Raw genomic sequence first — 15,419 nt, forward strand, 5'->3', positions numbered from 1 at the left:
ATTCAACTATTCTTTTAATCGATTGAACTTCTTTGATCTTATCCTCACCTACCACTTTTGTCTTTTCTCTAAAATATCCCAAAAATATCTCAGACTTGTCTTATTCCAAAAAGGCGCTGCCAAGGTTTGATCGATCTGGCCATACTTTGATCGATCTGTCCATACTTCGATCGATCTCATCAGAATATATTCGATCGATTGAACCTCCTCAAGTTTGAAATAAAACAGAGTCCAGCTCATTAAAAGATGGCTCGTGGTGCAATCTTTGAAGGGGCCCTAGTGCACGAAACCTGACCATTGGGTGTGACATTGGAGCTACCTATATAAGGATTTTGAGCCATTTTTATGAAGAGGATAATCATATAACAATACAATGAGGAGAGAGACTAGAGATTAGAGAGATACACACACCATTTGGGAGTTCTTCCATTCATCTAAGGTTTCCATAAAGGAGAAGAAGATCAATCCTATCATGGAGATGGCCCTTAAGGATTGGATGACTATATCAATGAGTGGCTAAACATCTTCTTAGGACTAGAGTTAGCCTTAAGCATGCCTTCTAGATCTTGATGTTTTGTATTATGAGGGGATTTATGTTGTAATTCTTGTCTTGACATTTAATTTATATATGAATCTTGTTTCTACAATGATTTGTATTGCTTAATACTTTTAATTAATCATTTTATTCTATTCATATGTCTATGTATGCAAGAATAGATGTTCATGTATTTATCTCTTGGTTTTGTGATATTGATGCATGTCTATGTGTCTTGATGCTATGAATCTAGAGATTGTCAAGACATGGTGCTTTAATGGAATACTCTTGTGGCTTGTTTGATGGTTCATACTCATTTCTTGATGGATTATGCCTCTACCTTAGTTTAATTAGTTTAATTTTCATGTCCCTAGTTTAGTTGTAGTGTAGTTGCCTTATTTTCCTAGATGGGAGGACAATCCATGCTTGTTGTTTGATGTTCTATGCTTATAAATGCAAGTAGTATAATTCTCTAACTTGTTAATGCGTTTTGATTGTGAGCTTAAAGGAAGGAATGATGGCTTAGTTTGATATATTGTACTATTCATTAGGTTGTCTAGACAATGTATGCTTAATTAGTCATCCATGGCTGTTAATTTAATCAATCACACATATTGGTATTGCAACATATATTTTTCCTCATTCATTACACATTGAGTATCTAGAAAGGTGATGTTTAGTGGTAACCTCTAAATCCCAAGATCCCTCTCTCTTGTTCTCTACCCTTTATTTACTATAATTGCTTTGTATTGAATTTTTTTACATTGTAGTTTAATTAACTAATCAAACCACCTTTTGATTACTTGACTTACTAGTCCGACCTTGTTTCCATATCAACATTGCTCCCAATCCCTACTCACCCTAGCTATATTAGTAGTTAGAGGTAGCAGTGGCACTTTATAAATTCAAACTTGGCCACTCTTTAACACATTTTAACTTGTTGGTTCACAACGACACCAAATATATATAATTTAGTGAAAAAAATATTATACGTGGTTCGGCCTAAATTTCATTATAATCTCTCTTGATTTTGATTACAATGATCACCTTTATTTATCAGTGATTAATTTAGGAAGGTCTTGCTTTACAAGTATTCTTGTTCTACAACATTATTATTATTAAAGTCAAGTATCTATATGGTCACAACTTGCTGCTCATGATGAGTAACGTTAAGAAATATTAGAATGAGATACTCTGAAAGATAGATCAGTTTAACCTATAAGTTACTTTATTTTATACATGTGATATGATGAAGAAGTTCGAAAGATTGGTAGTAATTCCAATGAGAACACTATGGGTGGGATTGCATGCAAGTTATTCAATACTATGTTTGTTTTTAGGTTCCCGCGCACCTCATTTTGTTTTATCCTTATCACTTAACTTGACATCAATATATATTAGATAAATCACAAATAATTTTGTAAAACTCACCGAGATGTTCTTGTATACTTACCCCTTCTTTTCTCCTAAAACAATACAACTCTTACTTCAAGACTAATCGATTTGTGAGATTCTTTCCCATATATAGATTTTCCAACTTCTTCCACATATTTGCTGTTGAATCTTCTTCTATCATATCATACACAATATCACCAGCCAACGTCAATCGAATCGCACTCATTGCCTTCGAGTTGATCTTCTCCCAATCTGCATCTTTCATCTTTTCCTATTTCTTACCTTTTCCTAGTCCTTGCTAAATGAGTAAATATCGCATCCGAACTTACCGAATGTACTTTTCTTATGTAATAGTTGCCACCCGCTTTTTTTCTTCTCACAAATTCAACTCACTTTTTCTCTCTACAATTATCTCTTTTCTCTTTCTACCTCTCTCTACCCAAACCCATCTCTATTTATAGAGTTTTCAAAACTCAATTCCTTTTTAAACAAGAATTATACCACTTGTCTACAAGGAGTTTCCAAATCAATCTCAACTCGATCTAAAAATACAAACAGACACAATTTCTTTCCCAAATTTAGTCTTCCAAAATAGAAAACGAAACTAATTTATGCAATTTTGAGCCACAAACCCAACATTACCAACTAGGAAGGAAATATATATATATATATAAAATTATATATATATATATATATAATGTCGTCTCAAAAAAGATATATAATAAGGGTGGAGGCATTGGCACAACGGTAGCATCTCCACATACTTTGGTTATGTTTGCGTACAGAAATATTTTGCAAGAAACACACTTGCACACATTTTTTCCACACACTCGGGCTCAAACTCCTTCTCGCTTTTTTGAAGATGAGGAGGTTATACCATTGGACCAAATACATTAATATATATATATATATATATATATATATAAGTGACTTTTATAAAACTTTATTGAGAAATTTTGTTTGTTGCAAAGGTATGGTAAGTGAGCAAGAAATTCGATTTCCTTGGCATTTGGAGCATCATATATACCAACAATTGTATTCCTTTTATAGCATTCAGCTAATCAATTTTGTGTGGCAAAAAAAATATGGATGTAAGAGCTGAACATAAAGCCATTTTTTGGATGGTCCAATACAAGAAGCTAGCTGATTTGGTTCCATCAATTATCAACTATACATGTGACAAAATCATTTTTCAAAAGCAAACGAAGGATTCATGTTTGAACAAATTACCAAAAAGGGATATATATATATATAGTTGTGAAAAGGAACTTCTGACCTCACTTTAAGAAGTAGAGGTCTAGTACTGCTTGGTCACTAACCCCGTTGGTTACTTTGTAAATAAATGTTATATATATATATATATATATATATATAAAAGAATCACCTGTGATACTAGTTCCAAATTATGAAATTTATTCATGATACGTATCACGGCTCAAAGTATTTGTATCCCCATTATTCTAAATTCAAAATATGGGGAAAATGTTCTCGAGTTGAGAAAGACGAGTAAACTTGATTCAAGTGAACAATTAGAGAAATATGAGTGTACTGTATGGGATGCTCCAAATTTCTTAGCTAGCCAAATTAATCAAAGAAAGTTTGATTCATGAGAAAAGATGGAAAGATATTCCAAACATCCAAATTAATGATGATGAAATGGTGTCGATCAGTGAGCTCGAGTTCTCATTGTGGATGCATGGACGGGCGGCATTTGGATAAGCTATTTGTGGTCATTGTAGAGCAAGCTAGCTAGCTACTCGAGGACGTTCACTCTCCACATTTGGACCACCATTATTCCAACAAGTACGTCTATTCCTTGTGTTGCAAAAAAAACAACGCATCCATGTCTAAGCTAAGCTGTCCATAATTAAAGCCTTCTATAGATGGTCCCTGATTTGTTTCCATCAATTATCAGAAGCATTTTTCAAAGGACAGCAAAGGACACGAGACCATCCCAATTCATGTTTGAGCAATGCTTTAACCTCATAATTCTAAAAATCCAAAATTCTTAACGGACAAAGCAACAAAACGTGAAAAGCATTGGTTTCCCCTTATAGGAAAATAACAAAAAACAATGGGTCTACCTTATCCTTCTATTTTTGAATTTTTTGTATTTTTTTTCCTCTTGGAATGTAAGAGATTGCACAATAACGTAACCACTGCCACCTTGGATGTTATAGTATATACTAACACTACCTGTTAAAATATTTAAAAATTAAAGAGATAAATTAAAAAAGAAACAACAATGCACGTGGTTCAGTTCAGCCTATCTTTTATTATGATAAGCAACGTTGACAAATATTGAAACGAGATACTCTGGAAGATAGACTAGTTTAACTTGTAAAATTGTAATGAGAAGTTACTCTATTTTATTCATATTGATGTGATGAAGAAGTTTGAAAGTTTGGTAACAATTCCAATGAGAACATTATCGGCGGGGATTATATAGATTGTACCCAAGTATCATTTTAATTATATGTGTAGGCAAATTACTTTCAGCCTGTATTGGTAAGGTTGTGTACACCAATATTTTGCAAGAAACACACTAGCACACACTTTTTACTCACACCCGAGTTCGAACTCCTTCCCTCTTCTTTTAAGATGGAAAAGTTATACCATTCCAATAGATGCCCTTTGGTGCAGAGGTTTCATTAGCCCAATGGGTTAGTATTACTGGTGGACTTTGGAGTGCTTGGTTTCGACTCTCTGTATATATAAATAAGTAACTTTTATAAAACTTAATCGGTAAATTTTATGTTATTGCAAATGCAAGACAAGTATCAAAGGTATTTTCTTTTGAAGCAAGATATTCGATTTCCTTGGCATTTGGAACATCAAACTACAAGTCTATTCCTTTTATAGCATTCATCTTGTCAAATTAGTGTGGCAAAAAATTATGGTTGTAAGAGCGGTACGTAAAGCCATTTTTTGGATGGTCCAATACAAAAAGCTATCTGATTTGTTTCCATCAATTATCAAACTATACATGTGACAAAATCATTTTTCAAAATTGAACCAAGGATCGGAGACCATTCAATTCTTGTTTGAACAAAATACAAAAAGGATATATATAAATCTAAAATTGTGGCTGAAGATTTTTTTCAAAAGTTGGCAGAGGATACAAATTACAAAAGGTTGAACCTCACAATGGTAAGAATCCAAATTTCTTAATGGGCAAAAGCAACAAAACGTAGAAAAAACATTTCTACATAATCCTCCAGTACCAAAATAATAATAAAATATAATGACAAACATCTCTAGATTCAAATTAAAAAATGTAAGTCAAATCAACTCGAAGGAGTTGGCTCAAGTAGGTAAGTATTACAAGGAGGATTTGTGCCGTAGAAGACTCGGATGAAGAAGTGAATGGATATTTATGAGGTGTAGCCTACCTAACAACTTTAAGCTAATGGGTAGGATCGCGAAACACCCCAGAGCCAAACTTAGTCAATGATCTGGTGTCATGTCAAACGTCCGACTTGGAGGAGTTCCCAACCCAAGGGCGGATCAAGGGTGGGCGAAGCTGGGCTTCAGCCCACCCCAAATTTTGTTTTTTTTTTTTTTTTTTAACCATACTATTTTAAGCCCAGCCCAAAAAAAAAAAAAAAAAAAAAATAGTACTGGTAGCCCAGTCCAAAGTTAGCCGGTCCAAAATAAGCCCACCCTATTTAGAAAGGCTGGATCCGCCCTTGCCTGCAACCCCAATTCTAATGTTCCAGTCCTCTTGGTTGGAAACGATGGAAAACTAGGAAACTGATCCAACTCACCGTGTTATAATTATAATACCAAAAACTTTTACAAGTGTGAGCAAGGTATTTGTGATCATGAGATAGGGAATGCTAAAAATTTTAGAATCATAATTTATTTTGGGTGAAATTTTGGTAAGGTATTACTAAACCGTGCAACTTGAATAGCCATGTGAAACACCTTTTGACTAATTTATTTTTACAATTAAGTTATATTTTAAAACAATTAATCATTTATTTGAAATTGAAATCCGAGAAAATTTAGTTCGAATTTCAATGAATTTATTCAATACTCCAAAATGAACATTATGATTTTGTTGTTGCATTTCAATTCTTTTCCCTTCTAATATGTCTTATTAAAATAAGTGATTCTTTTTCGGTAATTAATGTACCTTGGGTAAGCTAGGTATGTACAAATCACACACGCTTATTCGCAAATAGAACACATAAAAGAGCACACACAAATAAACATGATGAGATTTACGTGGTGCAACAAATTGGCTATATATGTCCATATTTATAGTCACTATCTCTCTTCAATTATATCCGGATTCATATTTATAGAGTCACTGACGGATCCAGGGGTGGATGAGCCCACCAAAAAAAAAAAAATTTACCATACCTAATTTTAGGCCAGCAAAAAAACACAAAATTTTTTTTACTACTATTAGCCCATCCATTGACAATTTCTAGATTCTCCCTTATAGTCTTCAAATCTATTTATTTGTTGAACAAAAATCTCACAACTTGCCTAAAAGGAGATACCATATCAGCGAAACATGTTAGTTTACTGATCAAGGAGTCTCATTTCATTAAATCATCATGTGCAATGTGACTATACTTTCATCGTATTCTTTCAATCTATAAAATGCATATGAGCTATGATGAAATGAAAGGGACTCACAATAAATATTTGTGATGGACTATTTTGAAAATAAAGTTTTATTATGTAATCATTCTCTATTTATTTCAAATTCGGTGAAGTAGTGTACTGGACCATTTTGAGGAAGTCAATAAAAAAAATAGTTAATGTAGATTTTAGCTGTAAGGTAAGAATTACAAGACTATTTTTCATGATTGGAGAGGAATTACATTGAAGAGGATCCAAATTCCATTTTCATTAGGTCATTGCTAGTCATGTTTGCTCGATTTAAGTGGGATACAAATAAATATTACAAAAATAAAAAATTTAAAAATAAAAAGAAAAATATATATTAAGAATTTTTAATTTATTTATTTTATCTTACAAAAATGGTTAGGCATTTATGTCTCCCTTCCACATGCTTTCAAAGTTGTTTTAGTAACCTTTTGACCGTGGTAGGTAGTTTTCTCTGGTATTTGCAAGTTCTTTGGAGTGTTTACAACTTTATCAAAATGACATGAATTATTCAAAAAAATAATTAATATTAAATAATATATATATTTTTCTTGGAGGTAATACAGCTACTAATAAATATTACAAAAATAAAAAATTTTAAAATAAGAAAGAAAAAAGTTATATTAAGAATTTTTTTTTTTTTTTTTTTTTTTTTTTCACAAAATGGTTAGGCATTTATGTCTTCCATGCTCACGCTTTCAAATTGTTATAGTAACCTTTTAATCATGGTAGTTAGTTTTCTCCGGTATTTGCATGTTCTTCGGTGTGCTTACAACTTTAACAAAACGACATCAATTATCAAACAATAATAATAATAATATTAAATAATATATATATTTTTTCTCTCCCCAACAACTGCTTACAAAGATTGGAACCAAGATCACAAACAAAGGTGGTTCCAAGGAGCGGTATGCTTAACACATGCTTAGGGGCCGAATGACAATATATTATGGCTAGAAACTGAGTTTTGAAACTTGACTAAAGCAAAGTTTTTCTAAATGATCTATCTATCTAAAAATTAGACCCAATGTCACATGATCATGATTTATTAAACGAAATAGAGAGCATAAAATTTTCACAACCAACAAAATTCTTCTTTTGCAAGTACAACCACCAATTTATTATAAGGAATACTAGAGACGACACACGTACAATATCTTATTATTACATTGAAATAGTTCCACAAAATACATAACCAACTCAAACTTTCAGGCTAAGAACACAAAACAACATGAAAATAACTCGTCACACGCACAGACACAAGTTTGTGTTGCCTCAATCACTTTCACCAAGCTTTAAGGACAACACAGATCATCCATTATTATAACTGCATCAAATAGAAATGCAGTTCAATTATTTGAATGATTATCCTCACTTGACAAAGATGGTGTCAAATTTGGGAATGGTGCAACATATGCTCCAATTGAAGTAAGATAGTTGTGAGATCTTCCATGAAATCCGATGATCTTTCCACCAGTGGATGGGAATTGAAATTTCTCTCCATCCTCCTTACCAAATGGTCCGAGCTTTCTTTTGTTGCTTTGAAATCCAAGCGAGCGGATCACAACCATGTTTCCAACTTGGCCATAGTAACCCCAAATTGAAAGCAAAAATTCATCTGAGTCTAATTTGACCTACATAATTTATATTGGTAACAAAAGGGTAAGTATGCATGACACTCATATTTGCATTAATGAAAGATTGAGTATTAAAATCCTCAACAATGAAGAGAAAAAAATTTGTTATTATTATAATCTAATTGTAATAACCTTGGCTTTTGTGTCAGATTAATCTGTACCATGCTTGGAATGAAAAATATAGTTTTGGCTAGGAAATTTGAAAGTCAAATTGCATATATATATATAGACACACACACATACATAATATATTACCGTGTTTGGTGTTCCGCCTTCACCACCATGCTTTGCTCCCAATATTGTATTTCCTTCAATATCATGATGATAGACAACTTGGATGGAATGAATTTCTTCTTCGGAGTTTATAATTAATTCCCTTACCATGCTGTAAGTTCCGTCATCCCACAGATGTCCACTAGTAGTTCCAAATGGACCAACATTAGTTTGGAATGGCTGAATGTGTACTCCAATCAAAACCAAACGAGAAGTACCATTCCTTCCGAAGAATCCAACAATCTTACCAGCAGCTAATGGGGTTATAAAAGGAATTCCATTTTCTGTACCATATGGTCCATATTGCTTTATATTGCTTTGTAATGTAAGAGATCTCACAAAAAGAACTTTATTAGCATTGTACCCATAGTGCCCGGATATTGAAAGGAGGTACTCAGTAGGATAGTCTAATTTTACTTGTAAGATTTCAATTACAAGGACAAACTTAGGTAGTATGACAAATATTGGCAAACCGAGCACACAATAAAAAAATAACAAAAGAAAAATGTGAGGTTCACATTGAAGATTGGCAAAAGGATTTCCAATGTGAATAAACCAAAGATTACAAGTTTTAGGGCACCAATCTTGTCTCTCTCACATTATATTTCGTCTTTTAGTGTTTTCTCCTGACACATTACAAAACTTGACTATAATAGAGACTAGAATAATTGGATAAAACTGGGACACAAGGGGACTCGGGTTGAAACAAAATTTGAGTCACAAATTTACAGGTTTGAATAGTAAGATATGTATATATAGTTCTATGCTTCATAATGTGGATTGTGGAGTTCTAAGATATATGTATATCATTTATGTGTAGTGACGTAGTTAGCAAAATATTTCGGTTGCCGACCAAGGGAGGAGCACCGTCTACAAAGAGAAAGTATACAACACCCCAGGGGTTCGATCTTACACGTTATAGTCCCGCCCAATGGACAGTCATGAAAGCTCTCAAATTGCCTTGATACACGATAACTGGGGAGTTTATAAGAAACATGACCGTGCATTGGCTTTGGATACCACATATAAATACCCCAGCTTGTGTACTTGATAAGGAAAAAAAATTTAGCTAACATGACAAACGAAAGAATAGTGACAGGGTGTTTGAGGATCATCAACTAGGAAAAAACATGACAATTAACAATGCAACAAGACAATAATATGAAAAATAAAAGTGCATGGTGCTACTTAGTACGTGCATATAAATCCTTATAATTTGAATTTTTTTAGCAAATTGTTCACCCAATCATCAATTTTTACCAAATTATTATTATTTTTAATTAGAACTTCGAAATACCCTTTAGCGCATTTTAGGTATTTTAGTCTTTAGTCTTTTTTATTAAAATCCCAAAACTTTTGTAAAAATCCAAAAACCAAACCCAATTTTTTATTTATTTATTTTATAAAAATCCATTTTTTTATATAATAGTTTTTTTTTTTTTTTTTTTTTTTTTTTTTTTTTTTTTTTTTTTTTCTTAAGGGCATTTTATGTATTTTAGACTTCAAATTGAAGAATTGTCCTTATTTGCTCAATTATTAAAAATGTAGTTGTTCTTTGAACACCAGGCATTTGCACATTCTGTATATAACCGAGGTTATTTTTTTGGCACCTACTTTACCCAACACATATTTTTTAGATGTTATGTTGTCTAAGCTAGGTGGTATTCACAGAAAATTAGAGGCAAGACAAATATAGAACCAAATAAATTCGTACGGGAGTCGCAGATTTGAAAATCAAATTGTACATATATAACATATTTATTACCGTATTTGGTTGTCCATAATCACCACCATGCTTTTTCCCAGATACTGGGTTTCCTTCAATATCATCATAGACAACTTGAATGGAATCAATATCCACTCCGGAGTATATAATTAGTTCCCTTACTGTGTTGTAGGTTCCGTCATCCCACTGCTGTCCACCGGCACCTCCATATGGACCAAGAGGTGTTGTTGAGTTGATTTCATGGAATGGCTTAATGTATGCTCCAATCGCATCCAAACAAGTACCATACCTTCCAAAGAATCCAACAATCTTGCCAGCACCTAATGGGGTTCTAAAATAAGTTCCTTCTTGCTTACCATATGGTCCATATTTCTTCACATTGCTTTCGATTGTAAGAGATTTCACAACAAGATATTATTTTCCGTGAGTCGACACCCAAACACCGTAGTGACCAGATATTGAAATGAGGTACTCGGTAGGATGGTCTAATTTCACCTGTAAGATTTCAATTAACTAAGATAAACTTATGTATTACAACAAATACCGGCAAACAACTAACACAATAAATTAATAATAGAAAAACAAAACAATTTTTAAAACTTAAATAAAGAATATTGAATTGTTCAAATAAAAAAAGTCAAAAAAATAAAATAAAAATCTTTGAAAAATATTATGCTAATCGAAGTGTTGTTTAAGAAAGATCGATAAATATTTGACAAATGTAAGAAACAAAGTATTGATTTGTAATATTTCCTTGAGCCTACGTTGTCCCTGACTTTATTTCTATATGATATGATTTGGATCTTGTCTTTAAGATGGTACATATTCATGTATGTTCAACAATTAGAATTGCCAAATGTGGTATAGTTCTTATTTTATTTTATTTTTTTGAGATTTATGTTGCAGAGCTAGCTAGCTTTCACAAAAAATGAGAGGCATGTCAAAAACAAAAATTCAAAATTTTGCATGAGTTGAAGATTTCATTCATATATATATATATTACCGTCTTTAGTGTTCCGCTGCCTTCACCATATTTTTTTCCTGTTACCGGCTTTCCTTCACTATCATATACAACTTGGATGGAATAAATTGAGTCCTCTCCGGAGTCTATAGTTACCTCCCTTACCGTGCTATAGATTCCGTCATCCCACTGACGTGGTGGTCCATAAAAGCCAAATGGCCCGAAAGCAACTGGGAGCCTATTCGCCATGGAGTCCTTAAAGCTCTAGATAAAGCAGTTGTTCAAGTAATTTATCAAAAAGCCATATATATATGTGTGTCTGTGTGATATTTGGGCAAGTATACAATTTGAGAAAAAGTAGAAAGGCATAATTCATTGCTGAGGAATATGGATCCTTAATTAGTTAATGAACCACTTACCAAAGGAATGAAGAGTGAAGTATTTATGGATGTGGAACTGCAACTGATAGAAGTTTGGAGACAAAAGTCCCATTACAGAATGTGTCACAACACTTTTAATTCGGGCAGCACGTTGTGTCCTTTTAATATATTTAAAGGCATTTTTGGTATATATATTGAAGGTGTGCCTCCATAAGTTCAATCAAATAATAATCCTTGGGAGCTTATCGTGACGACACCAACAACTAAAGAAAAGCATATATACTTGAATATGAAGAACAACTACTTACTCACCCTCTGGCTATATATAATTACTGCTTATATTTAACTTTTGGAGGATCAATAGAGAAAAATAAAACAAACATAGAAAAGAAAAAGGTTGGAGATGATGGAAAATACTTACATACCAAAAACAGAAGAGATGGGAAAGGCTGTCAGTTACTAGAAAGAGTTGCCTTGATATACAAGGGAGATGGCATGGATATATATAGCAAACGGAGCCCCATTGAAGGGGTTGGGTGGCACGTGCCACTGGGCCCAATTTGGCTCCTCAATATATACACACACACACACACACATAATTTAATGTATGTAATTTATTAATATTTTTTTAAGTAGTTCTAATATTTTTTATATATACATCTCTTGCTGAAGTAGGCGCACAATACTTAAAAAGTTGGATGTTCGCTTTTAGATTTTGTTAATTTGTTTGCTGATTATTCTTCTTCCTTACACTTGTGTTTTAGTTGGTAATATTTGTTTGAAAGACTGTTTTGTTGGCAATTTATGGGTTTAAAATGGTAGATAAACGACAATAAATAGTTAGTTGTGTGAATTGTGATGTCATGCACTTATTAAGAAAATTTGTGGTATCACACTATGATCTTAATAATAGTAAATAAAGTCGTTGGGTGTCAATAGTCACCATCTTGTGTAATTAAATGTGTCAAATTTATTAAATTTTTATATAATATGTCATTATGTGATTGGTTATAGTCTCAGAGAGCATGTAATAATTTCTTGTGTTTATGCTTTGTAATTAACACATTCATTCAAGTGCTAAGAAAATTTTTTTGAACATTCACAAATTAGTAAATCAAATGTGTCAAATTTAAGTGCACGTTCATTTGTAAACTTCAAAGGTATTGGACCATTCACAAATTAGTGCAGTTATTTGAATTTTTTTTTTTTAAAATTAAATATATAAAATAGTATTTAAAGAGAGACATAATATTTTTATTTTAAATTATACATTTTTAAATTTATTGGTTTTAAGAATTTGCAAGCCAAACAAATTTAAAATTTTTGAAAAAAAATAAACAAATTTAATTTAATTTTTTTTCACTTTTAGAAAAATGAATCCAAGAGATCTGGAAGTTTCTATTCAGAAAGTCGTGTTTGTGTGGCAAGAAAGTTGTACATAAACCCATTCTGGATGGTTCGGGTGCTGTAAACGTCCTTACCATGCCAATACGAAAGTTTTTTTGGGATTATTTTCCATCAATAATGAACTATATATGTCCAAAAAACCATTTTTCAAAAGCCAGCAAAGGATAAGAAACCATCCAAATTGACGTGTGAACAATTACAAAAGGACAAATTTCTTGATGGACAAACCAGCAAGCCATCAAAAGTATTCGTATCCCCATATTCTAAATTCAAAATATGGGGAAAATATTCTTAGGTTGAGAAAGACGAGTGAATTTGATTCAAGTGAACAATTAGAGAAATACCAGTGTGGATGCTCCAAATTTCTTAGCCAAATTAACTAAAGGAGTTTGATTCATGTGAAAAGTGTTGGGTTTGTGACTCAAAATTTGTGCGCAGAAAATTAGTTTCCTTTTTCGTTTTGAAAGGCTAAAATTTGTGAAGGAAATAGTATCCCATTATGTTTCTATTTTAGAGTTTTGATCATTATAATAACTCTTTGTAAGCAAGTTGAGGAATATATATCCAACAAGGAATTGAGTTTGAAGGCTTTATAAATAGAGATGGGTGTGAGAGTTTTAGAGAGATAGAGAGAAGAGAGAAGAGATATAAGATGTAAAGGGTTTAAGGTTGAGTGTTGTAAGGAGAGGGGAGAGTATATTTAATTACTGAGTGTATACATTTAGCCTCAAAAGAGATGATGACTGAGTGAGTGGGGCTTTTATATGTGGTTGTATATTCTCTTCCTTGATTCATAATAGTGAAATCTATCTTTCCCATGGACGTAATCCTAAAGTTGGGTGAACCATGTAAAATACTGTGTTTGTGTGTTGGTGTGTGTAATTATTATCTCCATATAAACTTGTATTGATGTGATGTGATAATGCTTCTGCTGTGCGTAATGAATGAAGAATTTAACTCTCAATAATAATCGATCGTTGAGTGAGTTGGTAAAGTGAGTTGGTAGGAATTAATTATTCCAACAAAAAGATGGAAAAATATAAGCCTGAGTATTGCATACATCCAAATTAATTTCTTAATGATAATGAAATGAGCTAGAGTTATCATTGTAGATATTGCATGGACCCGGCATTGGATAAGCTATTTGTGGTCATGTTTGAACAAAGTTTCAACCCCATAATTGTAAAAACCCAAATTTCTTAATGGACAAAGCAACAAAACGTGGAAAGCATTTGTATCCCATCTCTAAGAAAATAATAAAAAATATAATGACGAGAACTAAATGCAAGTTCACTTGAGTTGATATTATCGAGTATTTAACCACCACCACCACGCTTGTTATAGTACCAATAGTATCTCTAATATTGTTAAAATTTATAAAAATTGAAGAGAAAAATTAAACAAGAAATAACAATATATGTGGTTCAATTTACAGGAAAAAAAAATATATAATTTAGCAAAAAAATATTGTACGTGGTTCAGCCTAAATTTCTTTATAATCTCTCTTGATTTTGATTATAATGATCACTTCTATTTATCAGTGAGTAATTTAGGAAAGTCTTACTTTACAAGTATTTTTGTTCTATAAAATTATTATTATTAAAGTCAAATATCAATATGGTCACAACTTGCTGCTCATGAAGAGTAACGTTAAGAAATATTAGAATGAGATACTCCGAAAGATAGATCAGTTTAACCTGTAAGTTACTTTATTTTATACGTGTTGATATGATGAAGAAGTTCGAAAGATTGGTAGTAATTCCAATGAGAACACTATGGGTGGGATTGTATGCAAGTTATTCAATACAATGTTTGTTTTTAGGTTCCCGCGCACCACATTTTGTTTTATCCATATCACTTAACTTGACATCAATATCAGATAAATCACAAATAATTTTGTAAAACTCACCAAGATGTTCTTGTATTCTTACCCCTTTTTTTCTCCTAAAACAATACGACTCTTACTTCAAGATCGACTAACTGGTTGATGAGATTCTTTCCCATATATAGATTTTCCAACTACTACCACATATCTGCTATTGAATCTTCTTCTATCACATCATACACAATATCACCGGCCAACGTCAATCCAATCGCACTCATTGCCTTCGAGTTGATCTTCTCCCAATCTGCATCTTCCATCTTTTCCTATTTCTTACATTTTCTTCTCCCAATCTGCATCTTCCATCTTTTCCTATTTCTTACATTTTCCTAGTCCTTGCTAAATGAGTAAATATTGCGTCCGAACTTGCCAAACGTACTTTTCTTCGGTAATAGTTGCCACCTGCTTTTTTTCTTCTCACAAATTCGACTCACTTTTTCTCTCTACAATTATCTCTTTTCTCTTTCTACCTCTCTCTATCCAAACCCATCTCTATTTATAAAGTTTTGAAAACTTAATTCCTTTTTAGACAAGAATTATAACACTTGTCTACAAGGAGTTTCTAAATCAATTTCAACTCTGAAAATAGAAACAGACACA

At 32.4% G+C, this 15,419-nt stretch overlaps 1 protein-coding gene across 1 annotated transcript; it reads right to left on the reverse strand.

The window, feature by feature from the left end:
- Window positions 1-7,670: 7,670 nt before the first annotated feature.
- LOC132280978 (jacalin-related lectin 32-like) lies at window positions 7,671-15,079 on the reverse strand. The gene is made up of 6 exons (XM_059782722.1): window positions 14,964-15,079; window positions 11,570-11,612; window positions 11,193-11,414; window positions 10,229-10,561; window positions 8,446-9,054; window positions 7,671-8,187 (listed from the first exon to the last, which is right to left on the reverse strand). The coding sequence occupies exons 1-6, from the start codon at window positions 15,077-15,079 to the stop codon at window positions 7,903-7,905; spliced, it is 1,608 nt and encodes a 535-aa protein (XP_059638705.1). The 3' UTR covers window positions 7,671-7,902.
- Between the last annotated feature and the right edge of the window lie 340 nt (window positions 15,080-15,419).

This window comes from Cornus florida, unplaced genomic scaffold (genome assembly GCF_030987335.1).
Source record: "Cornus florida cultivar Cherokee Brave unplaced genomic scaffold, ASM3098733v1 CherokeeBrave_3.0.0_Hap2_Chr11, whole genome shotgun sequence".
NCBI classification, from domain to species: Eukaryota; Viridiplantae; Streptophyta; class Magnoliopsida; order Cornales; family Cornaceae; genus Cornus; species Cornus florida.

Bases quoted from the DNA above. Each gene is read 5' to 3' on its own strand.
- LOC132280978 (XM_059782722.1), bottom strand. From the start codon at position 15,079: ATGGAAGATGCAGATTGGGAGAAGATCAACTCGAAGGCAATGAGTGCG. The intron at 11,613-14,963 runs GTAGTAGTTGGA...AACTTCTATCAG, and splicing joins GATTCAATAGCAGATATGTG to TTGCAGTTCCACATCCATAA. The intron at 11,415-11,569 runs GTAAGTGGTTCA...TGCTTTATCTAG, and splicing joins CTTCACTCTTCATTCCTTTG to AGCTTTAAGGACTCCATGGC.